Raw genomic sequence first — 25118 nt, 5'->3', positions numbered from 1 at the left:
CACTTCCCTGTGCAAGGCACATTTCTGGCTGATTATTCAGATCTGTGCCCCACCAAGGGGAAAAACCCGTCAGCCATGAAGAAGCCGGGAGAAGCATGGAGCCCTGAGCAGTCTGCAACCTTGGCATCCAAGGGATCACAAAGAATTCCCCAGGCCCAGCTCATGCCTACTTTCTTCAAAAAAAATCACACACACACACACACACACACACACACACACAGCAATGAAAGGCTCCCTAAGAAAGACTCTAATAAAACGGCTCAAAAGGGGCTGACAAGAATAGGCAGAAATGAATTATGATCAGCAACCTCCCCGATGGCTTTTCAGGGAAGCTCATTTTTGGTGGCTTAGTCACTTGTCTGAAAGCGTCTCAGCCACACAGCTGCCGGAGAGGGACTTGTCCTTGCATGCTGGCCTGTCTGCTCCACGTCCCTGGGACTGATCACTCGGGGCCTGTGTGGAGGAGGAGGCTGAGAGGGACACCCGCGGTTGCCCCCCTCCCTGCACGTTCATGGTGTAGGCACAGAGGAAGTCTGGCTGGGAGACCCCAGATTAGTTGAGACGTGGACAGGGAGAGGAGGTGGCTCTGAGTGTCCTCAGGTCCCTCTGCGGTACAGGCCTCAGAAGAACATGGAGTTCTTCCCTTAGCGGTCTCTGGGTTTGCTTGCTGAAAATCCAGAGATAAGACAGAAAACACAGGAATGTTCCTAGGATGGATTGAGAAAGGTGTATTTTTCCAAATGCTGGGCTTTCCTCTCCTGTATATAGAGCACGTTTTGATAGAAAGCTCTTTGGGACACACTGGAAACTTTCCTGCCCCATCACCAGGGGAAAAAAATCCCAAGGTGTGAATGGACTTCCTGGGGACTTCACCAGACTGGCCGATTAGCATTGCTTCCGGTTAATGACCCCTGGGGAAGATGAAGCCCTTCTGAGAGAGGAGGGGGGGGTCACTTCCTGTCACCTGCCAGCCTGGGAAACGGCATGCCCGACTCCCCCGCCCCGCCCCCAGCCCCGGGAAGACACGGCACTTGCCGGTCCACGTTCTTCTCTCTTTTGCACCGCAACTGACACTCGCCCCTAAGCACTGCAACAGTATAATTTTCAGAAAGATTGAAGTGACTCCTGTGCAAATATGAAATGAACTTTACGAAGATTTCTTTTCAACCCTTGGAATAAAAAGGGAACCAGAAAGTGTTAAGGGCTGGTCAGAGAACATTAGAGGAATTAGGTATTTATAGACCATTTGAAAAAGGCACGTCAGGTTGTGATTGCTGGGTTAGGTAAAACACTGACCGATGTCCCACGGGGGAATACACCATAACTTACGGGGCTGTCTTTTCTGCCGGATAGAGATTATTTGCAGCTCTAGTTGGTAAAATCTACACGTTTACACGCAACTTCACTCACTCTGGGAATTTTAATCAATTGTTAGTACTGAATGAAACGAAGTACATTCCTGTAGATAATTCTTAGATGGACCTTTGCCCCCATGTGACATTGAAGGAAGATACTATCCACATTTTGGCCTTATTTCCAAGGTTTAGATAATCTTTCTTAATAGTTCCTTGAGGGTAGAGAAAGCATATTCCACTGTGTCCAGCCCCCTCCCCCCCAACCCCAGCCCAGCACCACGGCGGGGAGAGCGTGCCCTGTAGTGCGTATTGAATGGTGCATACTTGCTCATAAGAGGGAGCTTTTCCGGGCCCCTACTGACCTACCCATCGTGCTTGTCCCTAGTGCTCGTTACCCATTCTTGTTTATAGCTTTATGAGTTTCCTTGGTAAAAATACTTAGTGTAATAAGAACATTCTTATTTCCGTACCATCAGGTCAGCCCAAGCCAGAGGTGACTTGGTATAAAAATGGCCAAACCATCGAGGAAGGCGGCACTGTCTCCAGCTACGAGTTCTTCGAGAATCAGTATATCCACCTGCTACATCTCTACTGGTAAGTGGATGAGCCCCTGTGGACTGTTTACTAAGGTCCCTGAACCCTGACGTGTGCTGGTTACCGAGAGGTCAGGTCAAAAGGCTGGCTGCTGTTTGCTTTTTGAGTCCTGGTGTTAGATGCTATGGGCAGGCATCAGCCTAGGCCTCCCGCAACGAGTCCATGAGGGTCTGCCTGGGAACTAGCCAGACTCCCCTACTTGCTGCCATTGCTGGAATTACAACTTGATCTAGAATTTCATTCAAGGTGGTCCGGCTGTTTTCATTCACTAAAGGAGATGTTCATTGAATCTTCTCTCTGGAAAATCAAGACGCATAGCAGGATTTCAGCGTTGTCACCCAGTCTTCCTCGTGTAAGGACGGAAGGAAGAAGTCACTGACCACGATCCCACAGCCACAGATGGGTGATGGCGCTATTTTTGGTCCAGGACAGTGGTTTCTCATTCCTTGTTGTTCCCCCAAGAACTGGCTGGATGAGGTCAGGAAGCCCCACATGTGAAGCAGAGAAAATGGGAACTGCTCTGCCCAAAGAGGGTGGCAGCCAGTGTCCCTGGTCCCCACTGCTACCGAACTGGTGTGGGTGACCCTTCTGAGGGTCATGGTGTGACAATGATTGGCAGGCTTGGGCGTGTGCCGATCGCCTTGGATCTGAGGGTAACAAAGTAAGACTTGGGTCTGATTCTGACTGCCGTTTTCTGGCTGTGTGATGTCAGCCAGTTATGTAACCTCTTCAAATCTCAGTTTCTCCGTATATCCAATCAAAGGGAGGCTGAGAAAATGAAATGGTTTCATGCTCGTAAAAGACTTGTGGTGTAGCAGTAGTTCAATAAACACTAGTTTCCTTGCTCCCCATGCACCCTCTTGTTTCAAAGTGAGATCAGAGACGATGGTTGGAATGCCTGGCTCAGCTGGTTTATAATACATCTGGCTTATATCCAAGACATGCATGTACTCATCTGACATTTAATTCTTTAAATAGTGTTCATCAAGCAGCTACTCTATGGCAGGCGTGTTGCTTCATCCTAGGGATAGAGGCGAACCACATAAACATCGTCCACACCCTTGTGCAGCCTCAGGTCCAGCAGGAAGACAAGCGGTGAACACACTGTGCTCTCGCCCCCGCCCCCCCAGTTCACATTCCGGGAGGCAGGCCGCCTGCCTTTCGCTCTCCCCTCATCCACGACTCGGGTGGTCCTGCTTCTTCTTTCTGATTTTGCCAAGGCCTGCCGCTCTCCCCTCTTCACCCACTTCCGCTTAGAATCCACCTCTGTGGTTCACAGGCAATTTCACAGTAGTTGCCCCCGGATCTGTCCGGCCTCAGCCATTTTCCTCCCCTTCCCACAGGCCCCCTTTTGGGCATAGGTTTATTGTCAGGAGTGATGGACAGTTCAGTAGACTGCGGGCCTCCTAGAGACAGGAATCCCCTCTGTTACACTAACGCATTCCCTGGGGTCTAATACAGTGCCCGCCCCACAAATATGTCTGTTCAAAGGATGGTGAGCACTCGAGCATGCGCACGTGCACATACACACACACACACACACACAGAGTCGTTGTTTGCTTGGAGCAGCATTGGCTGACCTTTTCTATAAAAAGCTAGACAGTAAGATTTTTAGGCTGAGGAGGCCAGATGGTCACTCTCATAACTACTCAGCTATGCCATTGTCGTGCAGAAGCAGATATAAACAATATACATATATTTTACAAAATGGCTGTGTTCCAATAAAACTTTATTTACAGAAACAGGTGGGGGCCAGATTTGGGGGAGGGGGGCTGGGGCTGCAGTTCGTCACCCCTGCAGGCCTAGATGGTGAGATCCCTGAGGGTCCATACACTGCACCTCTTTGTTCTTCAGCCTCACCTTTCAGTTCAGCTGAGCACTCAATACAGGTGTTTTGGCTGGTTAGTTTCAGTCTCACACTAAGATAAAATACTGACTCACTTTTTAGCCAGGAGAGAAGCTCTTACTGACAGAATGCCATTTAAGAATTAAGATGTGCTACTAATGTTATTTGCTGTTTATACAGGGCCAGGAAAGTAGGAAAAACAACTCTTTGCAGAGTCTTCAGGGGTTAATGGGAGGAGGAATGAGAAGGCGAAGCCCCGGGGGGCAGGTGGGCAGGTTAAAACGGGAGCGACCTCGACACCGGACACTTGGACGAGAAACTTAGGAAGGGAGCTTGTGCTGTGGAAGGGGCGGGGTGTCCTCATCCTCTGCTCTGAAGTCCAGTGGGGCAGTGGTTTGTGTAACATTAGAAACGTAAAGTGACAGAACACACTCCTTCCAAACTCCTGGCCTGCCCACCTCCTGGGAAAAGCATTCCGACCTGGTGCAAGGGAGAATGGCTGGGCACTGCGGTTGCATTTTCTGCTTACTAGTACATACACTGGGTGCTAAGGATCTTTGAACGTTCTGGCTTTTTACATCAGTAGTTCCGAACTGCAGCCGCTCATTAGCATCGCCTGGGGAGCTTGTAAAACCCACTAATGCTGAGCCTCCACCCCTGCCTAATTCAGTCCAAGCCCCAGTAATTCCAATCTGTTGCCTGGGATGAAACAATGCTTAACATCTACACATTCATCTGCCAAGTGGGTGAACTCTTCCCAGCCTGCTAGATGCTGGTTAGGAGGGTGAATGGTGTTTTGTGCAAATGCCTTTCAGAAATGGACTTAATGGTTAGTTATAACGTTAGTCTCACATTTTCTTGCCATTATGAATGCACCATAAACCACCAGAGTAGCTCACGGGTCCCCAGAGAAAAGTATTTTCCTTTATCTACCTGGATTCAGTCTTTGGGTCACTAAATCTGTGTTCTTAGGTACTTGAAAGCTGTGTCGGTCTTCCCCAAGGGCATTTTCCGGTTTAACAGTTAAACTGCAGTTCGGCTTGGAGGCCAAGGGCCCTGCTGCCTTATTCTGGGCCTCTGCTGCTCCCTCCTCACGCCACTCCCATCTCGTGAAAATGTGCGCAGTGCGTGCTTGGGGCGAACGAGACAGCTTGGAGGAGACTGGCTGGTGCTGGCGTGACCCTTACGTTTCCACAGGTCAAGTGTGCTTGGCAGGCAAGAGGAGTGGAATGCCAAGAAAACATGGCAAGCAAGGGAAACAGCCATAACAGCATGTTATACAATGCAGCATGAAAAAGATTTTTTTTTTCAAGAGTTGCGGGGGTTGGGAGGAAGGGAAGAAAATGCAGAGAGATGTTTTCTACCTCAGCGAAAGCAGGCTGTGGGACGAGCACACACACGGGGAATTGCGGTCTCTGGTGAACACAATGTAAAGAAAGGCAGCAAAGCAACAGATAAAAATCAGTCCAGGAACCCACACCCACTAGAGAGAGATGCTCCTCTCCACAAGGTTCTGCTGCGCTGAGAGGAGCACAGATTTGCAAGTGGGGCAGGAGGGAGGGGAGGGGTGGGGAGGGCTGGTGGATGGGGCAGGAGCACCAGCGTTAGAGGGAGGGGCGAGGCCGCTCCCCAGCTCTCTCATAAGCTGGCCCTGGGAGTGGCTGAGCCAGCAGCAGGCCCTGCAGAGTCTGGTGGGGACACAGGCCAGGAGGAGCGCCTGCCCCTGCAGTGCAGTCGGTCCCTGGCAGGGTACAGGGAGGGCTCCTGGAGGCCGAGCAGCCCGAGGGAGAGAGAGGAGATGGAGGGCGGGTGGGGCTGGACCCCGGGGGGCTCCAGGTGCCAGAGTTAAGGGAGCTGCACCTTCCTCCCGAAAATGATGCCCAGCCTGTGAAGGTGTTTGGGGGTGGCAGAGGGTCGCGGGTGGGAAAGTGTGCCTTTCTGAGAACAACCCTCTGACTACAGTTTGAGACAGGACTGGACATCAGCAGGAGGAGGGGTCAAGGTCAGGCATGAGAGATGTGAGGTGGTAGAAGACTTTCCTCCTCCAGCGTTTCCTGCGCTCGTCCGTTTCCAAACTCTTCTCCCTTCCCCCCTGCTCTCGGCCCCTGTGGTGGTCAGCTGGAGCTGCTGGCCACTCTCACCAGCACCAGGCCCAGCCCTGTGGCCCACTCCAGTCCCTTTGCTGGAACAGGCCCCTCTCCCACCCCCTTCTCCAGCCTGCCTGGAGCACAGGTGCACAGACCCCAGGGCTTCATGGACCAATCCCAGACTCCTGGAAATGGTTGCTTTTCCGCAGGTGTTAACCGTCTCACTGCTATTACTGCCTCGGAGGAGCTTTCTCAAATCACTTTCTCTAAAACAATTCGGCACTCATCGCACGTCATTGGTATTTACAATATTCTTTTATTTAGTTTCTGTCTGTCTCCCCAGGAGACTGGGCGCTCCATGAGACTGCTATCTCCCCAGTCCCTTGAGTGACCGGCGCATAGCATGTGCTCAGTAAACACTGGTGGCAGCAAGTTAGTGACTGCTGCATCGTTTATGTCCTCTCTGTTAGAATGTCAGCTCCTGGGGGCGGGGACTGGGTTTCTATGATTTTGTATTCCCCCCAGCCCTCATGTGTTTGGAAATGATAAAATTCTCTAGGTCCTTCCTCAAAAGCCCCACTTTCCCTTTTTGTGTGTTCTGCTCCTTATTAGCTGTGTGGCCTTAAGCAAGTCAATTAACTTCTCTGTGATTCACTTTCTTCCTGAGTAAAAGAAAAAATTGTGATGTCAATGAGATTACTCATGCAAAGTGACTGGGAAAGCGCGCATGTTAACCTGGGACGAATGTGAGTTGTTATTGGTTAGTAGTTAATAGCATTTCACAGCCCGCGCCCTGAAAGAGTTTTGTCCCCAGAATCTCCCAGAATGAATTCCTCTGCCCTGGCCTATCACACCAGCTGTGTTTGGAGTCGGAATGGCTGTACAGGAATAGCGTTGACAATTCTCAGAACCAGTGGAGAACTTTCAAAGACGAGAAGGAAATGGATGTTTAACAGGACAGTTGGAACCCAGACGCAAGCGGTGAAGATGTTTAGTCCCACGTGTTTGTATCTGAAGCCCTGTTTGCGTGGTTTTTGCAAGGCGGAACCTATGACATCGGGGTGCACAGACAGACCCCGGGAGCTGTTATGTTCCCCAGCAGCTCTGGTTTCTAGTCGGCGGGGAGTTGTTCATAAGCACTTATTGTCTGAGCCAAAGACTTGGGCCCCTGCAGGGGCCATTAGCCTCTTTCTATACACGATCAATCGTGCAGGCATCTGAAAACATGAGTTGTTGGCGGCAAATGAGCCTGGGTGAATGGGTGTAGGTGAACCAGTTCAAAATACCCCCAGTCCTGGAGGACAACACCTTAAGGCACACCTCGTGCTAAAGGTAGAACTGTCACCATCAAGTTCACTTACAAAGGACAGAAGATTATTTCCGCCACCGAGAGCAAGGCTGCGAAGCCAAGTTGTCTGAATGTAAGTCCCAGACGTACCTCTTACGCCCTGTATGATCTCGGGCAAGTCACCTAACCTCTCTGTAGCGCGGTCTCCTCACCTGCAGAATGGGGATGTTGGCAGTGCTTGCTTGGCAGGGGTGGTGTGGGGATGAAGTCCCACATGCAGAGAGCTCAGGACACGCCATCAGTAGTATTTTTGGCACTTCAGACCTCTTCCCCACACTGAGCTGATCAGAAATCGGACGATTTGGAGGTAGGCAAGGTAGCTTCGTTTGGCAACAGTGTCCCTCTTCCCTAGTTCCCTTTTGGAAGATAAAAATTAACTAACGTGTTTGATCAAGGAATCATTGGGTGGAAATAAAGATGACTTAACCTCGCTATGCCATCTTGGCTAAGACGGAAAAGGCATTTCACCCAAGGTTGGAAAGCATTTTGTGAACTCGGTGTTCCTGGGAGCTTAAGTAGGTGTAATAAGTCTTAAGGATGACTGAGAGGACTTTCCGGCACCCAGAAGGCCTCCGTGTTCCCAGCAAAGAGCGCAGGCCGCGTCACTTTTCCTGAATGGACTCAGCAGGTGGCATCCTGGCCACTCCTTAGGCCAGTCTGGAGCGTTTCTTGAATGAGTCTTGAGGGTCTGACGGGAGACTGGCATTTAGTTCCCGGGGTGAGAGGTCCGTGCCGGAATCCACACCCCCCCTGCCCCCTCACCCCCGTCATCACATTCTGGCTCTGATTTGGCAATACGTGTCCCAGAGGCGAGAGTGATTCTGGGAGATGCCCTGGGATGCTCAGCGTTTCCGGTGTGACCACTCCTCTTTTCCTGAGGGCGGGACTTGGGTGGTGGCTCCCACCTGCTGCTCATTCTCAGGGCACATCAATGTTAGTCTGGGGCAGGGGACAGGATGATCCGAGAGCCCCTCCCAAAGCCTTGGGATACCCAAAGAAAGGCGAACCGATCGTTGGAAATGAGAGACGCTGAGTGTCGCTGAAAATGCCGCTCCACTGACACCTCCTGGGAACTCAGGGCAGGCCAGTTTGGGGGTGACCTGGGGGTCCGTCCTGGTAATCACTGCATCAGGGTCTGGCATTTCTGAGGACTGACAAGGTGGGGAGCCTCGCTAACGTAGGAATCCCAGTGCCGGCACGGTGACCGTTGACAGGCTCCATCTTCAAAGGCGAACATCATAGAGAAGCCACTTGACAAAGGTGGATGGTTAGTTAGGGGCAGGGCTGGAACCACACCGGGCCTTGGGAGTCCCGGGAAGGGCTTTGCTCCAGTCCTGAGGGGAGGGAGCAGGGGGCGCAGGGCCGAGAACAAGGTTTGGTTTAGGAACATGGGTCTCTGTCCTGACCAGCCGGCCCCATCTTCAGTCTGTCATGCCCTTGGCTGAGGACCTCCCATGAAACTTCCCTCCACCTTTGCGCCATCGCCGGAGCCTCTCCTGCCCCTGCCTCCCCGCTCCGTCTTCCCACGGCTCTGTCCCAGAGTTCTCCGTGAATGCCCGTTACCCGGGACCCCACGCCTCCTCCCTGCCTGCCTCCGGACTCTGTCCCTTCCGGCTGCCCTCACACTCCAAGATGCAGGCAGCATCCCCTTTTCTGGAAGCTAGGAGGTTGGGCCAGTCCCAGCACCTTCAAGCCTTCAGCTCCTGAACATTAACTCTGTACGTGGGTGAGGAGGGCTAATGCTCTGGACCCTCCCGGGACCTTCTGAGGACCACCCCTGAGCCCCAGAGGAACCCAGGGATGGGCTCAACCTGTGCCCCTGATCCTGCCTGTATCAGTCAGGTCAAAAGCATTGCATACTTGGGGGCTTACACAACAGAAATTGCTTTCTCATGGTTCTCGAGGGTGGAAGTCTGAGATCATGGTAACAGCATGGTGGGGTTCTGGTGAGGACCCTCTCTCAGGCTTGTAGATAACTGTTTTCCTGCTGTACCCTCACATGGGGGGGGGGGGAGGGAGGGAGGGTGAGAGAGAGAGAGAGAGACAGCAAGCTCTGGTATCTATTCTTACAAAAGGCCATGAATCCACCCCTGGCTGGCGTAGCTCAGTGGATTGAGCACAGGCTGCGAACCAAAGTGTCACAGGTTCGATTCCCAGTCAGGGTACATGCCTGGGTTGCAGTCCATGACCCCCAGCAACCACACATTGATGTTTCTCTCTGTCTCCCTCCCTTCCCTCTCTGAAAATAAATAAAATCTTAAAAAAAAAAGGCCATGAATCCCATTTTGAGGACCCCACCCACACGACCTCACCTAAACCTAATTCCTCCCAAAGTCCCCGTCTCCAAACACCATCACATTGAGGGGTATGGCTTCAACATATGAATGTTAGGTGAACACAGTTCAGTCCCTAGGATTGCCCCAAATATGGAAGGCGCCCAGAGGGGCCTACGGGTTAAGAATCAAGAGCTTTTGAAGCAATCTGTGGGATTCTGTGTGGATGCTTAAGGGGGCTGGCTTTAGACTCATACTGCATAGGTTCAAGTCTTGGTCCTGCCTCTTAACTGGGCATGTTGTTTATACTCTGTCCGCCTCAGTCCTATATCTGTGGATTGGGGATGATAATAGTATCTGCCGGTCAGGGTTGGGTGAGGATTGGAACGATCCATGTAAGGTTTTTTTGAACCGTGCCTGGCACTCAGCAGATGCTAAGTACATGTTAACTCTGTTTACACTGAGGTCTCCTGTGTTTGGTTAGACATGGTCTCTCTCGGTCATGAGAGTTTGAAAGTGGAATCAGGCTGCCGGCCCATTTCAGAGAGGATGGGGCCCAACAGATGCCCAAATTCAGATTCCAGGGCTGGTGTAGTGTGGCTGCTGCTTCTGTAGGTGCTGAGAAGCCAGGCTCAGGCCAAAGGCATGGACTCTACCTGGATGGGTAGGACAGGTGCAAGACTGTATGTGAGGAAATTATTGGGGGCAATTATTTAGAACAGATCTTGAACCACTGACTGACTTCTGAGCCATTACAGAGCTCAAAGGGGTTAATCAGGCCTCGCAGCATGCTGCCACAGGGCCTTTGCCCATGCTCTTCCTTCTGCTACCTGGGGAATGTTCTTTCCCAGATAGTCCACAACTAGTTCTCTTTTTTCCTTCCCGTTTCTGCTCAAAATCACCCAATTGCTGAGCTCTTCTCTGATCAGCTATTTAAAGTAGCACCACCTGACCCCAGCATGTCCTTCCCTTCTTAACTGGCTGTATTTTTCACATAGCACACGGCCCCGTGTGTGTGTGTGTGTGTGTGTGTGTGTGTACACACACACTGAACAGATTTATGCAGGTATAATTGACATGCACCAAACTGCATGTACTTGAAGTGTTCCGTGCGGTTAGGCTTTGGCACATGCACACACCTAAGAAACCACCGCCGCTAAGACAGGGAACGTGACTATCACCCTCAAAGGATTTTTTTCAGTGCCCCTTGGCCAACCTGCTTTCCTGCCGTTGTCTGCCACCCCTCCTCACACGACAGCCGTTCTGCTTCCGGTCACTGGGGGTGAGCGTCTAGTCTTTCCAAGTCTTTCCTAGAATTTATATACGTGAAATCACGGAGCTCACGCTGTTGTGTGTCTGGCTCCTTTTGCTCCACGTAACGTTGTTGAGAACCACCCGTGTTGTTAGGTGCGCACAGCACTGTTGGGCAGTGTTCCACTGTTTCGTTGCATGGACCCACCAGATTCTGTTACTCCGTGCACCTGTGACAGACACTTGGGTTGTTTCCAGACGTGATGTGTCTACATTTGCCGTTTTGTTCACTGTGCGTCGCCCCCAGCCGGAATGTGAGTCCCATCGAAGCGGAGACTCGTCCGATCTGTGCCCTGCCGTCCGTCTAGTGCCCGGCTCAGGGCCGGGCTCTTAGCGGGCGTTTGCTACAGATTTGTGGGGTGAATTAGTCACACAACACACTGGGTGCTTTCGTTCTATTCTTCACCGAGTCTTGCTCTGAGGGGAGGGGAAAGGGCTGTTGGGGTTCGGGACACACCACCCCCAAATACGGCTCCTAGCATATTATATATCTTTGGTTGAAGGAATTCTTCAAAAATGGCAGAAGCGCCCTGGCCACGGGGCTTAACGTGTTGGACATCATCCTGCACATCGAAAGGTCATCAGTTCGATTCCTGGTCAAGGAACACGCCTGAGTTATGGGTTCAATACTGGGTTGGGGGCGTACAAGAGGCAACCGATCAATGTTTCTCTGACACATCAGTATTTCTCCCTCTCTCACTTCCCCCACTTCCTCTTTCTCTAAAATCCTTAAACACACCCTCAGGTGATGATTTAAAAAAAAAAAAAGGCAGATGCAAGATCATCTCTCTGCCTGTCTCCGCTTTCTTCCCTGAAACAGGTCAGAACCTGTTCCCAGGGAGCGAAGACATTCTTATCACCAGAGACGGAGCCAGTAAACCTGTACACACAAACCTTGTTAAGCCAGCCCCGCTGTTCCTAGTTACTTCTTCACCATGTACCACCTCTAGCCCAGACCCTGCTGTCTGGTCCACTCTGCACATGTCCACCGTTTCTTTGTCTGAAAGGTTTAAAAGCTGCCGGCTCTGCTCACTTCTTCGGGTCTTTGTTCCCTGGTGAAAGCTCCCTGTACATGTACAAATTCAATAAAACGTGTGTGTGTTTCTCCCGTTAACCTGTCCTTGTTGATTTAATTTCCAGACCCAGCCAGGGATCCTCAGGGCAAAGAGAACTTCTGCCTCCCCTGCAGGGTCATTCCATGGGCAGCCGCCTGAACCCAGGGAAACGATGTGAATGGCAGTGGTCGGCCTAGGGACACAGCACAGGCCACACTGTTTGAGGGGACTGCACAGTCGGGAAAGGTGTCACCCAGCTTCCCACAGGACCTGCAGGGGAAGGCCACACTGTCACCCATGGAGTTCCAGGGAGCCTGAGTTTCCCGTCACTATAGCCCCCCCGCCCCTTCTATCTTTGCCATTCCCATCGCCCACCCTGCTGCTCCAGCAGGGTGGAGACTTGTCCTCCTGGCCAGCCCTGACCAGTCTATCCCTCCCCCCTGAGCCTGGCATGGGGTTGCTTTCCCCAGTCACCCAGCTGCCTCCCTGCTTCCCCGCCACACTGCTAGCCACCACGCCTGTCCCCCAGCGGGCCCCAGGAGATGGGAGCAAGGCCGAGGCAGGATGAGACGGCTGGTGAGGATGACAAAGAGGGATGCAGTCGGCGTGAGGCTCTGGCGGCACAGCAGCAGGCCCAGGGAATCAATTACATTGTGCCAGGGTTCTTCCTTGACCTTGACCCGTCTGCCAGGTGGCTTTGAACAGAGGAGCCCTTGGGGCTGGTTCTGTGCATTCCCCCTGACTGAGTCCAGCAATTAGTGTTTTTAAAAAAAGCAAAACCAACTCGAACCCCTGCAGAGTCGCATGCAGAGTGAACTGGGAACTCAGCTCAAATTGAGCAGTAAGTCAAGTGACAGCTGGTATATTTTTTTCTGAGACTTTAACAAAGAGACTCTCTCTCTTCATGGACCTCTGGAGTCCCAGAGCAGGAAGCGACTCGAAGACCTTGACACTTGAAGTTGATTTAGAACATGCAGCCCAGGGGAGCTTGTTAGAATGCCGGCTCCTGGTCCCCAGCCCTGACCTGGCCAATCCGATTCTGAGCTTTAATGAGTTCCCAGGTGATTCATGAGCACATGAATGCAGCAGAAGCCCTGCTCTAAGGATTTTTTGAAAGGAGAAGCAGGTTTGGGTAGGAAAATCAGGTTTGGTTTTGGGGCATGCCGAGTGCTTGACAATTCAGCCCATTAGTCCTTTGGACTTCAAACTTGCTCTTACAAAAGAGCTCTGGGTCCTCTGGGTCAGTGTCCAGTGGCACACAGTTTTCTGTCCCGCTTTCAAGATGCCCTGTCCTTCACAGATGGACCTAGCATTGAATCTAGGAGCTTTTCTATTGTTGCAGTGTCCCTTGAGACTCCTGGAGACAGTCTGGGACACTGTGCTGGCTGGGTGGCCCTCTGGGAGGTGCGGTTGGTGGTGGCTGGTGGTTCAACCATCTGTTAACTAAGCCTGATAGAAGTAATGCCAGAGAACGTGTTCCTTTCTGAAGCCAACTCGCTCATTTCTTGTTTAAACAATGTCTGGTCAGCCTGCACTGCTCCCAGAGGCTCAAAAACCTGTCAAAAGCTGAGCGCTTTTGTACTGATATAGAGCCAGGAAACCACCTTCCACAGTTGCCCAGGCGCAGGTCTCTCCTCTGTCCTCATTGCCTGGGGTCCCCAGCTCCTCCACCACGTGCATGCAAGAGCTGACGGCCCCTTAGCTCGATGCTTCGGAGCTCTGCCTGCCCTCCGGAGTTACTCCCCTGGAAGCTTAAACACCACACATGGTGAAGCCCTCCACCCCGCCGTGCTGCGCGATTGCTTTTTTTGGTGGGGCCCGGGCACTGGTATTTTTCCCTTTTTAAAATAGACTCCATTTTTAAGAGCAGTTTTAGGCTCTCAACAAAACTGAGCAGAAAGGACAGGGTTTGCGTACATACAACCCCCTGGTTCCCTCACCCCCTCCCCCAAGGCTCCCCCACTATCGGTGTTGCCCACCAGAATGGGACATGTGTCACAATCGGTGAGCCTCCGCTGACACCGCGATCACCCAAAGCCCTCGGTTGGCACCAGGGTCCGCTGCTGGTGTTGCCCCTTCGGTGCGTCCGGGCCAATGTATCCCGCTGCGTAGCCACCAGGAGAGTCTCATACAGGGCAGTCGCTGCCCTGAACACCCTCCGGCACTGGTCATTTTAAAGAGCTTGTACGTGAGTTTCACAGGCAGCCAGGGCTGAGAACTACTGATTTCGTGCTTACCGAGTGCCAGGCCCTGCTGTGAGCACGTCAGGGGAATTAATTCCCCGAATTCTCACGTCACCTCTGGTGTAGGTACAGTTCTATCCCGAGCCATTTGGCAGTTTGTCCAGTGTCACACATTAGACGGGGAGCATGTGAACTATGTCCCTTAACCGCTAGGCCATGCTGGCCTTGCAGTCTGCCCCTCCAAGCTGATCGGAATCGCACTGGGGTCAGGTCAAGAAGAGAGTCGACTGTGCCTTGCAGTGGGCTCACTTGCCACGCTCCTGAGCAGAACTCGGTGCCTCCAAGCCCAGAGCCCCTGTCCTCTGGGCCCTCCCCTACCAGCTCCGCCTTCTGTGACTGCCCACGCCAGCTCGTTTCTTTGCTGTCCCTTACACATGACCTGCTGGTTCCAGCTCTGGTACATCAGCCCAGGGCACCCTCCCTCACTCCCTACCCGGCCAGAGTTTAATCCTTCCCTGCTGGGTCAAGTTCCAAGCTGCTGGCTCCAGTCCCTGAAGATCCAGGCCTCTTGGACCCGCCCCCTCCCTGCCTGAACCACTCCCTGCCTGAACCACTCCCTGCCTCAACTGTGCCTTTTGGGATTCCATGGCAGAATCGGCAGCTCCCCTGGGGGGAATTTCCCATGTCCCTAGGCACACCCCCTACAGTGTGCTGGGCTTACACAGTTGGGGGGCCCACATGGGGTGTTTCTGCTCAAGCAGAGGCCACAGGCCTCGTTAGCTACCCAGTACAGTGCACAAGTATGGCGAGCGTCTCCCAGAGGGCCCCCCCACACACACACTGCTATGGCTGCACTGACTTGCTTCCCAGTGAACTGGAGTGTGAGCTTTAACCCCCACTCTGGGAAGAAAAGTCTCCCATGATCTGGGCCCTACCCACCTCCTAGGGAGTGACTGACCATGCCTCCTGATTTGCCTGAGTCAGCCTCAGTTTCTTTGGCATGGCCACAGTTTCTACCTTGATGTAAGAACTAATTGCGTCTCTTCTCACTCTCTAAAGTGCCCTGTGTCAACAGTAAATAATGCAATTGCCCCTTCTTTCAGCTCACCACTCCCCAGGGAGGTCCCCCTGAGATTGGCATCCGTAGGAAGACATCACATCCCAGGCTGCAGGGAGGAAGGGGTGCAGCAGCGCTCCTGGTTCTGGGTCACCAGTCGGTACCTCGAGCTACTGAAGAGGGGGGAGCCTACTGGAAATGCCATGTGAGGCTGGCTTCTCCCCTCCTCCCGCCCTCCCATCTCCTACGTCTGTCTGGTCACCTGCAGGAGGAAGCCAGGGGTCCTGGCAGCCAGGAGACAGGTGGAGGGGTCAGCCCCCCCACCCCCACCCCGGTATAGAGCAGAGCAGGGAGCAGGGGAAGGGTACAGCGAGGGTGAGAGGCAGGCCCCAGTGTGGCATAGCGCAAGGACCCTCTCAGCTCTTTAGATGTGGGGGTCACTGCATCTGTTTTATTGGCTAAACACCTGAATCAATTGGTAGGTGTATGAGGAATCTTCTCATCCATTTGGAAATGCATCTAGCTGCTTGTAGAAAACGTGATCCAGAAATTCTGGGTGTTTCTAGCATTAGAATGCTCCCATTTTGGTAACCAACAAAGCTTTGGGGCATGAAAAACCTAAGCCTTTCCTACTCCTTTAGTTATTCTGAATAATTCAGTTAATAAAGTTGATAGCAGCAGTTAGGCAAGCAATAAATACCTTTGGTATAAGAGACTATTGACCTTCACCTGGTGCTTTGGCTGCGGTAAGGACACGGATGTCATCACGTCGGTATTTATTGAGCTGAGCCCTCGCCCCCCTCCCTGGTGCATGAGAAGGCCAGGCTCAGAGAATTCACGGTCGCATGGGGGTGGGGTAGGGAGGGAGTGGGGGGGAGGGGCCTCTTCCCCCTTGCATTCCTGGCTCCACTGTCAAAGACAGCAGGCATCCCCTCCCAGATCTTGCTTTCTTCCACTGGAAAGTGGAATACATACTAAAATGGAATAATAACCGAAACCCAGAGAAGATTCCAAATCTTACCTCCAGCCAAGAGCTTCAGCTTCCTCTCCTGTGAACCGTCTTCAGGGAGCCTGGTCACATCGCCTAGTTTGAGTCTCTGCAATTTTAATATGGTTGGGAGAGTTTTCTGGGGAGCAGAGGAAGGACCTACAGGAGACAAAAGGGAGAAGAGCAACGTGAGCTGGGGAATCCACTTTTCGGCCCACACAGGAGTAACCGATTTTATTTGATTTGGGCCAGTAGAATCGTGAATAGATAGATATATGAAATAATGCATGTGAAAACACAGCGCCCTTGGGATATTATGATGATGATCAACATGTAGAGATTTAAAAGTGTATCCAGCCCTGGCTGGTGTAGCTCAGTGGACTGAGCGAAGGCCTGTGAACCAAAGGGTCGCTGGTTCGATTCCCAGTCAGGGCACATGCCTGGGTTGTGGGCCAGGTCACCAGTAGAGGCCTGCGTGACACAATCACACACTGATGTTTCTCTCTCTCTTTCTCCTTCCCTTCCCCTCTCTCTAAAAATAAATAAATAAAATCTTGTTTTAAAAAAGTATATCCATTTCCAGAGGTCTCTTGCTCTGGTTGCTAGAGAAAAAAGTGATTCCTTGTCTTCTTTTTGCACTTGCGTTCTGTTCTGCAACCCCTTGTCTTCATGCTCATTCTATAGTGAGAACTATAAAGGTCACTAGTCCCGTGGCTGTTTGCCCCGTGCCCTTCACTCTCACCCACACTGATAACCCCTGTTCCCATGGCACAAACCACCCTACACTGGCGTGACTCCGAGGAACCTCTAGGATGACCCCTGCCCTCCTCACTCCCAGCACGGGTGGGCCAGCCTCCTCCTGCCCGCCAGTTAAGCCAGGTCGGCTCACGTACCCAGCATCTTCTTCTTCTTCTTTCTGAGTCAGGACACTGAGGGCCAAGGAGATTAAGTCACCTGCCCGAGGGAGCACGTCAGTGACCGTGCGGAGCACAGCCGTCAGCCGTCCCTGCTCGTGCCACCCCCAGAGTCCACCATCCCTTCTCTGCCAGGCGTTATGCCAATGCGAGGGAGCACGGAGAGCACGTTGCAGCTTCCCTGGGGAGGGGCTTCAATGGTGGTTCTCAAAGTGTGGTCCACGGACACCTAGGGGTCCCCAAAACCCTTTTGGCGGGTCCACAAGGTCAGCACCGTTGTCTCGGAAGTCCTGAAACGTTATTGGCCTCTTGCACGTGTGCACCGATGGCAAAACTGCTGACGTCTTAGCATCAGTCCCGGCATGCTGCAGTTTGTGGTCCCAAGCGATGCTGGGTGTTGTAGAATTCCTTAACGGTCACAGTTCAAAGTGAAGCAAACCCCAGAAAACCTTCCTTAATGATGTTCTTGATGCATCAAGTAAAAATCGCTAATTTTATCAAACCTTGACAAGTCAGTAAAAGCCCTTGTAATTACTGTGTAATGAAATGGGAGGGGTGCTGGCTTTCCTTGAGGTGATGGTCATCCTGTGGAAAAGCACCTGTATGTTTGTTAATGCTGCGAGCTAAACTAGCTACTTTTTTTTTTCCCCAAAAATGAACAATGTGGAGCTGCCAGTTTAATGAAAACTAAAAGTGTCTGTGTTGCCAATGATAAAAATCCAAGCTTTTCAGGAGGTACAAACTTCTAGTTATACAGTAAATCAGTCTCGGGGATGTAAGGTACAGCGTGGTGACTACAGACTCTGTTGTATCTCTGAAAGATGCTCCAAGAGTAGACCTTCAAAGTTCTCATCACGAGACAAAGACGTGTAACCATGTGTGGCAATGGCTGTTAACTACATTTATCGTGGCAATCATTTCACAACCTATATAAATATCAAATTATTACTTTGTGCACCTGAAACTACTAGAATGTTACATGGAAATTATTTCTCAATTTTTAAAAATCTAAGTTTTCAAGCTGCCATTGCAGTCCTTTTCCCTGTATTTCTGGGACTCTCATTATGCATCTGTTGCAAGCTGGACGGTGTCTCACGGGTCTCTGAGACTTTTCTGTTGGCTTTTCTCCATCCTGTTTTCCCCCTGCTCCTAAGACTGGATAATCTCAGTTGGTCAGCTCCAAGTTCACTGTTTCTTTATTGTCTGCTGTTCAGCACTCTAGTTCAGTTTTCACTTCAGTTATACTTTCCAACTTTAAAATTTCTATTTGGTTCTTATTTATAGTTTCTATGTCTTTATTGAGACATTATTCTCATACTTGAATTCTTTAGCTCTGTTTTCTTTCAGTTCCTTGAACATGCTTAAAATAGCTAATTTAAACTCTTTATCTAGCAAGTTTGGGGACAGTTTCCATTGGCCACTTTCTTTTCCCTGTGTGTACAGACCACACAGGGATTTCTTTGCATGTCTCATCATTTTCTTGTGAACACTGGACATTGTAAACAATATAAGGTAGCAACTCTGGAAATCAGATTCTCTCCACTTTCCAGGGTTTGGTGGTGTTTGTAAGTTTAATGACTTTTCTGAACTAATTCTTTAAAATCAGTATTCTTTGTTGTTTGTGGCCACTAAAGTCTCTGCCCTGTTGGCTTAGTGGTCAGCCAGTGATTGGACAGAGGTTTCCTGAGATGCCCAGAACTGGTAATTCTCCTAGTTTTTACTGAGGGCGTCTGGGCACGTGGTGAGCGTGCATGCCTTCAACACAGCCATGCAGTTGGCAGCTCTGCCTTAGCCTTCGCTTCCTGCTAGCACAGAGCCTTAAGCTCGGTTGGAGGTGAGAACCTACTTACTGTATCTCAGGTCCTTCCTGCACATGTGCACAGCCCTGGACGTGCTCACAGCCTTACATCTGTGGATGGTCTCCTATATTTCTGGAATAGGCCGGAGCTTTTCAGTGCCCCCTCGGACATCTCACTGCCTAGATTTCTCTTTTAATCTTTTCAGTTAGCCTATTGTTTGGGTTCGTTACCCACTGCCTCTGGCAGCCGCGATGTTAAGCAATTGCCTCTGGATTGTTTTCTAACAAATACCTGCAGGGAAAATGTTCACACCGGGTGGGCTCTGAGTCAGATCACAGGAAGATGATCTTGTGAGTGGGAACCTCCAGACAGGCCAGATAATGACAGTTCCCTGGGACTGGGGCTTTGGGATCACTCCAACTTTGTTTGGCCCCCTCTTGAAGAAATGCTCCTCGCATTGCCTGTGGTTAATTTTCAGAGTTTTGAAAAAGCTGATTCAGACAACTTTTGCCGACGTTCTTGTTGCTTTTACAGAGGAGAAAATTTCCAGAGGTCCTCACTCTGCTATTTTGTTTGATGTCCTTGCCCTTCTGCTTCTACTGTACAACTTAACACAGAGCTGACTTACATCGTTATGATAAACTGATATTCTCATTATCCACCTACCTGGAAATTTGGAAAATGTGCATTCTTCATCAGAAATCTGGCAGCTTTCCAATACTTCAGAATTATTCTGATAACAGCAGTAGTCATAGTAATAATTGTGATTTTAAAAAATATTGTATAATGAGTGTGGGCTGCGAACCAAAGTGTCACAGGTTCGATTCCCAGTCAGGGTACATGCCTGGGTTGCAGGCCATGAACCCCAGCAACCGCACATTGATGTTTCTCTCTCTCTTTCTCCCTCCCTTCCCTCTCTAGGGATAAATAAATAAAATCTTTAAAAAATATATTGTGTAATGAAATGTATTAACATTTGGAAGATCTCATGAACCAAGTTTTTCCAAGTGACCAATTCATGATGTTACAAAACCCTGCATAGGTACAAGCTGCCCATAAAATGCAATATAGACCCCTGGGTTTTACATAACAAGTATGAAAAGTTCATTGACATGGTTTAAAATTCCGCACTGCAACTAATCTTCGAATAGTATCAGAGAAGGTTATCGGCAATCATATGGAAAGACTATTAAAATATTCTTTCTTTTTCCAACTACACGTCTGTGTAAGGCCAGTTTTTCCGCAGATACTTCAGCCAAAGCTGTGTATTACATCACACTGAATGCAGAAGCACATGCGAAAATCCATCTGTCTTCTATTAGGCCAGATAGTAAAGACATATAAAAAAAAAAACAGTAAAGCAATGCCACTCTTATAAAATTTTACTTTGTTCTGGAACAATAGAGGTATTTTTCCTAAAAATATGTTATTTATTTTAACCTGTAATGAGTTTATTTCTGTTATTTTAAATGAATAAGTAAATGTTTTCCATTCCCCTCAGTTTTAATATGGTATAAATCGGAAGACATAACACCTATAAACAAACATTCTTGGGAGTCCTCAGCTAGTTCAGAGAGTGTGAAGGGGCCCTCCTGCTAAAAAGTCGGAGGACCTCTGGGTTAGACCAATCCGGGAGGTCCAAGCTCAGAAGCCACCGCATTCACTTTGGGTTGCATGGAGCTCTTTTCCTTTAACGTGGGAAGAACCTGGAGTATTCAGACAAGACTTTCACGGCAGGCAGGAGGAATGCTGCCGCTCCCCTCAGCCAAAGGGAGAGACACTAAGGAGGGAACTCAGTTAATTGTTCGGGGAATTCCTTCCTGGCTGGTTTTGCATTCCTGTCAAATCGCTGTAGGCCACGCACGTCACTCTGCCAGCGTCTTGCAGAGACGCTAAACCCCAACCCTATTCCTACCATTTCAGCTGCTAGCACGGAAGTCCCTTCTCTGGATTCCCCAGCTCTACCCGTTTGTGTCAGGCAACTTAGCACAAAACTGACCTATGAGGTCCTCTAAGAAAGTCCTGTTATTTCCCCCAGTGGACTTTTAGTCAGTTAGGGCGGGACAGGATGTCTCATGCGTCTCCTTGACCCTTCCTCAGCTCTTAACACATCAGGCAGGAGGATACAATGCGACACACATTTGTCTAACGCTGAACCTCCTGGGTTAGATGTCTGTGTGCGTTTTACACAGATCAGTCAATAACGGTGTCAGCATCGCCTCTACGTCAAAGCCAGACTCCCAGCTCCTGCCTTCTGAATGTGGTTGTTGGCTTCTGTGCTGGGCAGTACATAGAGTGAGATCGGCAATGTTACAATTACCGTGATGTCAAACGAGATCAACAAGAGGGCAAATTATAAAGCAAGCGTAACATGTTTTTACTGGGACTGCAGAGCCTGGGGAAGGACTCTAGTGGGAGAGGTCAGAAAAGCAGGTCAGGCTCAAGGCTCCAGGGCACTCGTCAGTAAAGGGAGGGGCTGCAGGAGCACCAGCTTAAGCAGGGAGAGCAGGCTCGGCGTGACCCAGGATTCAGTTCCTTCCCTGCTGGGCCAAAGCTGAATGCCCGGCTTGGTTTACGTAAGTCAGGACAGCATGTGTCTGAGGTTTCCAGCTAGAGGGGCTCACTGGCTGTGGCTCGAATTTAACGGTCATGTTAAATTAAAGAGGAAATGGCACACTCTTCTTCATACACACGAACCTAGTATATGGTCTTATCCTTACAGTCTCCTGGCAAGAACCAGGCTTTCTTAGCGTGGTCTTAGAGAGTAATTGCTTGTGCTGTCCCCAATCTGTGAGGTAGAATACTTCAGTTCCTTGTGTACAAAGTCTCACTCCAGAAAAGAATGCTTTTTCAACTTCCCATAGCATAAACAGGGCTTAAAATAAAAGGAGGGAAGAGACTAGAATATAAGACATTTCCCCATTCCTCTAAGCAGTTCTCAGCATTATCAGTTGGGGGAGAGAGTGTGGGAAGTCCTAAGGGACAACACTGAGCTTCCCAGGATTCCCAGCAGAATGGGGACAGACGGAACTCAGAAGCGAGTTGCCTCTGACCGCAAACCCCTTTCCAGGGCGACCCCAGACGTCCCAGAGTGTGCAGCAGCAGTTGTGTCTGTTTCCTGCGTGTGCCCCGATGTGAGAAGTGTCAGCATGCATGTCCATCCAAACATGGCCAACTCACCTGTCTGTTCTCTTCATTCTAGCTGTACCCAAAATGACACCGCTGTGTACCAGATTTCTGCTAAAAACTGTTTTGGGATGATCTGCTGTTCCGCTTCCATTGAAGTCGAGCGCTCGTCAGAGAACAAGCAACTCCTTCCTAACCCGACAGAGCATGGGACCACAGGTTGGAACCATGGCCCACAGACCTCTGAGCAGAAAAGCACAAATCAAGTGGATGACAAAGAACCTCCTTCTAAGGAAGAAGAGAGTCTCTGGTTGGGGACTCCCTTATCAGCTGATTCCTCGTCCTCCTCCAAAGTTAACCCTTTGCGCTCACTCCAGTTACTGGCCAGCAATGATACAAACTCGTCCAGTTTGGAAAATCCCTTGGATGCTAAAGGAACACGGCACATGGAAGAGGCTTGTGATCCGAATAGCAAAGAGGCGACTGCAGATGGGTTGCTTTTCCCTAATCCGAGTAATGTTCCCGATAAACAAGATGTCTATTGCCACGGGACAGTGCAGTCCAAATTATCAAAGTTAACGGATGGTGCATTCAACAACGATGAAGACTTGCACGCCAGTCCTCAAAGTCCCAAAGCACAGAAATACATTAGTGTCAGCCTACCGCTGTCAGAGGCAGCCACATCCATTTACCCAGGTGACAGGGCCCCTGTCAATGAACAAATCAGCTCACGGGTTTCCAGCGACGACTCTGACAGTGACTATGAACTTTGCCCAGAGATAACCCTAACCTACACCGAGGAGTTTTCAGATGATGACCTGGAGTATCTGGAATGTTCCGATGTTATGACGGACTACTCTAATGCTGTTTGGCAAAGGAACCTGGAGGGGACTGAGCATGTTTTTTTATTAGAAAGCGATGACGAAGAGATGGAATTCAGCAAGTATGGCCTGGGGGAGTGTGAGCCTTCGCTCGGTGAAATGGGTCGTGGGCCGCCAGTGTCAGATGACACTGGACCGATGGAGGCCTGTGCTGGCTTCTCTGGTGATCACTCACAATCCCAAGGAGTGGTGGCGAGGCGTCGCCGAGCCTCCACCCACGGGCCCCCATGCCCACAGACAGGGATGACTCTGACTTTGGGATCTCACCAGGATGGGACGTCTGCCGTGACAGACCAGGGCAGATATAAACGGCCCACCGCTTCTGCTGAAAATGATTATCCAGGAATTCAGGGGGAAACCAGAGACAGCCACCCAGCAGGAGAGGAATTCGCCAGTGACAAGCCACTAACCGTGGATAAAGCGGCGACAGGCAGAGAGGCGAAGCGCCTGCCTGGGGAGTGGGAAACGTCGGGGATGAGCCAGTGTGTGGAGATGGTGGCCGAGGAGCGACCAGGGGAAGCGGGTTCATGGAGCAAGAGCTGCTCAGAGAAACCTGGCCAGGCGAGGCGGCTGGGCATGAAGGGGAAACCCAGGAAGCCGAAGCCCAGCCCGAGAGACAGTGCCACGGACGGCACCCTTCACCGCCCCCACACCCCTGAGCCCGCTGAGCACCCACTAACGCAGGGCAAGAGGAAGGATGGCTCTGGCACCACAGCAGAAGCTCCTGGTTTGAATTCCCCGTCCTGTCCAGAAGGGGCTATTCCAACCCACGCCGAGCAGGAGGCAAAAACGCTGCAAACTCCACCAGGCGCACGCCCCCCGCAAGGGGGCTCGGACTTGGAGGGAGAAGGGGTGCAGGTTAATAACCTCTTCGAGACAAGCCGGGCTCCAGACCAGAGTGCTCACCCTCAGGTAAGATTTCCCTTTTGAAAAATTACAAGGTAAAAGGTACTTGTGTGTGTGCGTGCGTGTGTGTACGTGTGTGTGTGTGTGTGTGTGTGTCTCTGCCTTCACGTCTCATTCCCGATTGCTGAACCACAGGCCTGCCAGGGCCCTGGTGAATGACAGCTGCTGCTGCTAGGAAGGAAATCTGGTTTTGAAAAAAAGCCCAGATAAACCCTAAGCCGTCCTAATTATAGCAAAAGACAGATAGAAGTAAGAGGTACTAATGGGATCCCGGACAGCTGGAAAAAGGAACCCGATAGCCCGTCCACTGTGTGTGTTTTATCGGGCGACACCCCTCTTCAGAAGGGTTTTCAAACAAGTGTTTTGGGGGCTAGGCCTTAAAGCAAAAGCAAAACATTCTTTTTAGTCATTTTGGGGTGGGGGCACTTTGAAAATGGGGAGTGTTGGCTTCAGTCAGAATTCCTGGTATGAATGGAAGGTTTCCGTGTGTCCGAAGGACTCGTCGAATTCACCTGCTGGTGCTGGAGAGAGGAGACAAGGCAGGCTTCGCTGTGCTGGGGGGATGTTCGGATCGGATGTGTGTTTTGTTTTGTTTCGCTTAGACCACGAAGTATGAAAGAGTCTAAGAAAACACTGCTGGAGAGTCTATTTGTTTTACCCTGTTACTGATTTGGGGGTGTATTTGAGAGAGATGGAATTCAATTCCTAGGGCTAATTGATGCACAAATGATGTGTTCGATATATGAATTTATTGTACTTTTAATGTGAGAGGGTTCCGATGGGCTTTGACTTGATGCCATGTAGTGTCAAGGTTCTATTTTGTAAATAAATACATAAGACGAGTTATTTACCAATTATTTTTACTATATCTTGTGTTCCCTTCCTCCAACTTTGTAGTAGAGCCCAGTATTGTTTTTATAGACTAGACATACCCCCGAGAAAATAAAATGTTCCCAAATGCACTGAAACTTATTGAACTCTCTGTGAAAAAGTCAACATTTACTATATTGATTTCTAACGTCCCATCATAAAATTGCCAATCTAAAAATCTCCAGGGCTGAGGCGGCTTTTTACTGAGCAAACTGTTCTGCCCCGCTGGCCAGCCTGACGTGTACAAGCCCCACTTACACTTTGTGCGTGAGAGCAAGGTCTGTCCTATGTGGCTCTTGAACACATGCCAATGACCACAGAACCCCAGATGCGTGCACGGAGGTGGTTTGGTCAGGTACTAATGCAAAACTCAGTGACACTATTAATTTTTGCCTGTCAGTAAATACAGCATTTCTATTCACCTTTTCTATTCATAAAGTGCTCTTCCTAACTCCGCAAAGTGCCTTTTTACAGTTGTTCCCCACACTGAGCTTTCCATTGGGCACACTCATTACTAGAGGTTGG

At 50.5% G+C, this 25118-nt stretch overlaps 1 protein-coding gene across 3 annotated transcripts in view; it reads left to right on the top strand.

Annotated features, from left to right (window-relative positions):
• ALPK2 (alpha kinase 2) overlaps positions 1-25118 on the top strand; it is a 100795-nt gene that overhangs the window by 17021 nt on the left and 58656 nt on the right. For all 3 annotated transcript variants that reach the window (XR_006787000.1, XM_045849992.1, XM_045849991.1), the window contains exons 3-4: positions 1832-1949; positions 22013-23729. Coding sequence is in view for 2 of the 3 variants with exons in the window: in XM_045849992.1 (XP_045705948.1) it covers positions 1832-1949; positions 22013-23729 (1835 nt within the window). In the remaining variant the exon portion in view is untranslated. The remainder of the gene's footprint in view (positions 1-1831; positions 1950-22012; positions 23730-25118) is intronic.

This window comes from Phyllostomus hastatus, unplaced genomic scaffold (assembly GCF_019186645.2).
Source record: "Phyllostomus hastatus isolate PE091 unplaced genomic scaffold, TTU_PhHast_1.1 phas_contig_80, whole genome shotgun sequence".
In the NCBI taxonomy this organism is placed as follows: domain Eukaryota; kingdom Metazoa; phylum Chordata; class Mammalia; order Chiroptera; family Phyllostomidae; genus Phyllostomus; species Phyllostomus hastatus.
This window is presented reverse-complemented; position numbering and strand designations above follow the sequence as displayed.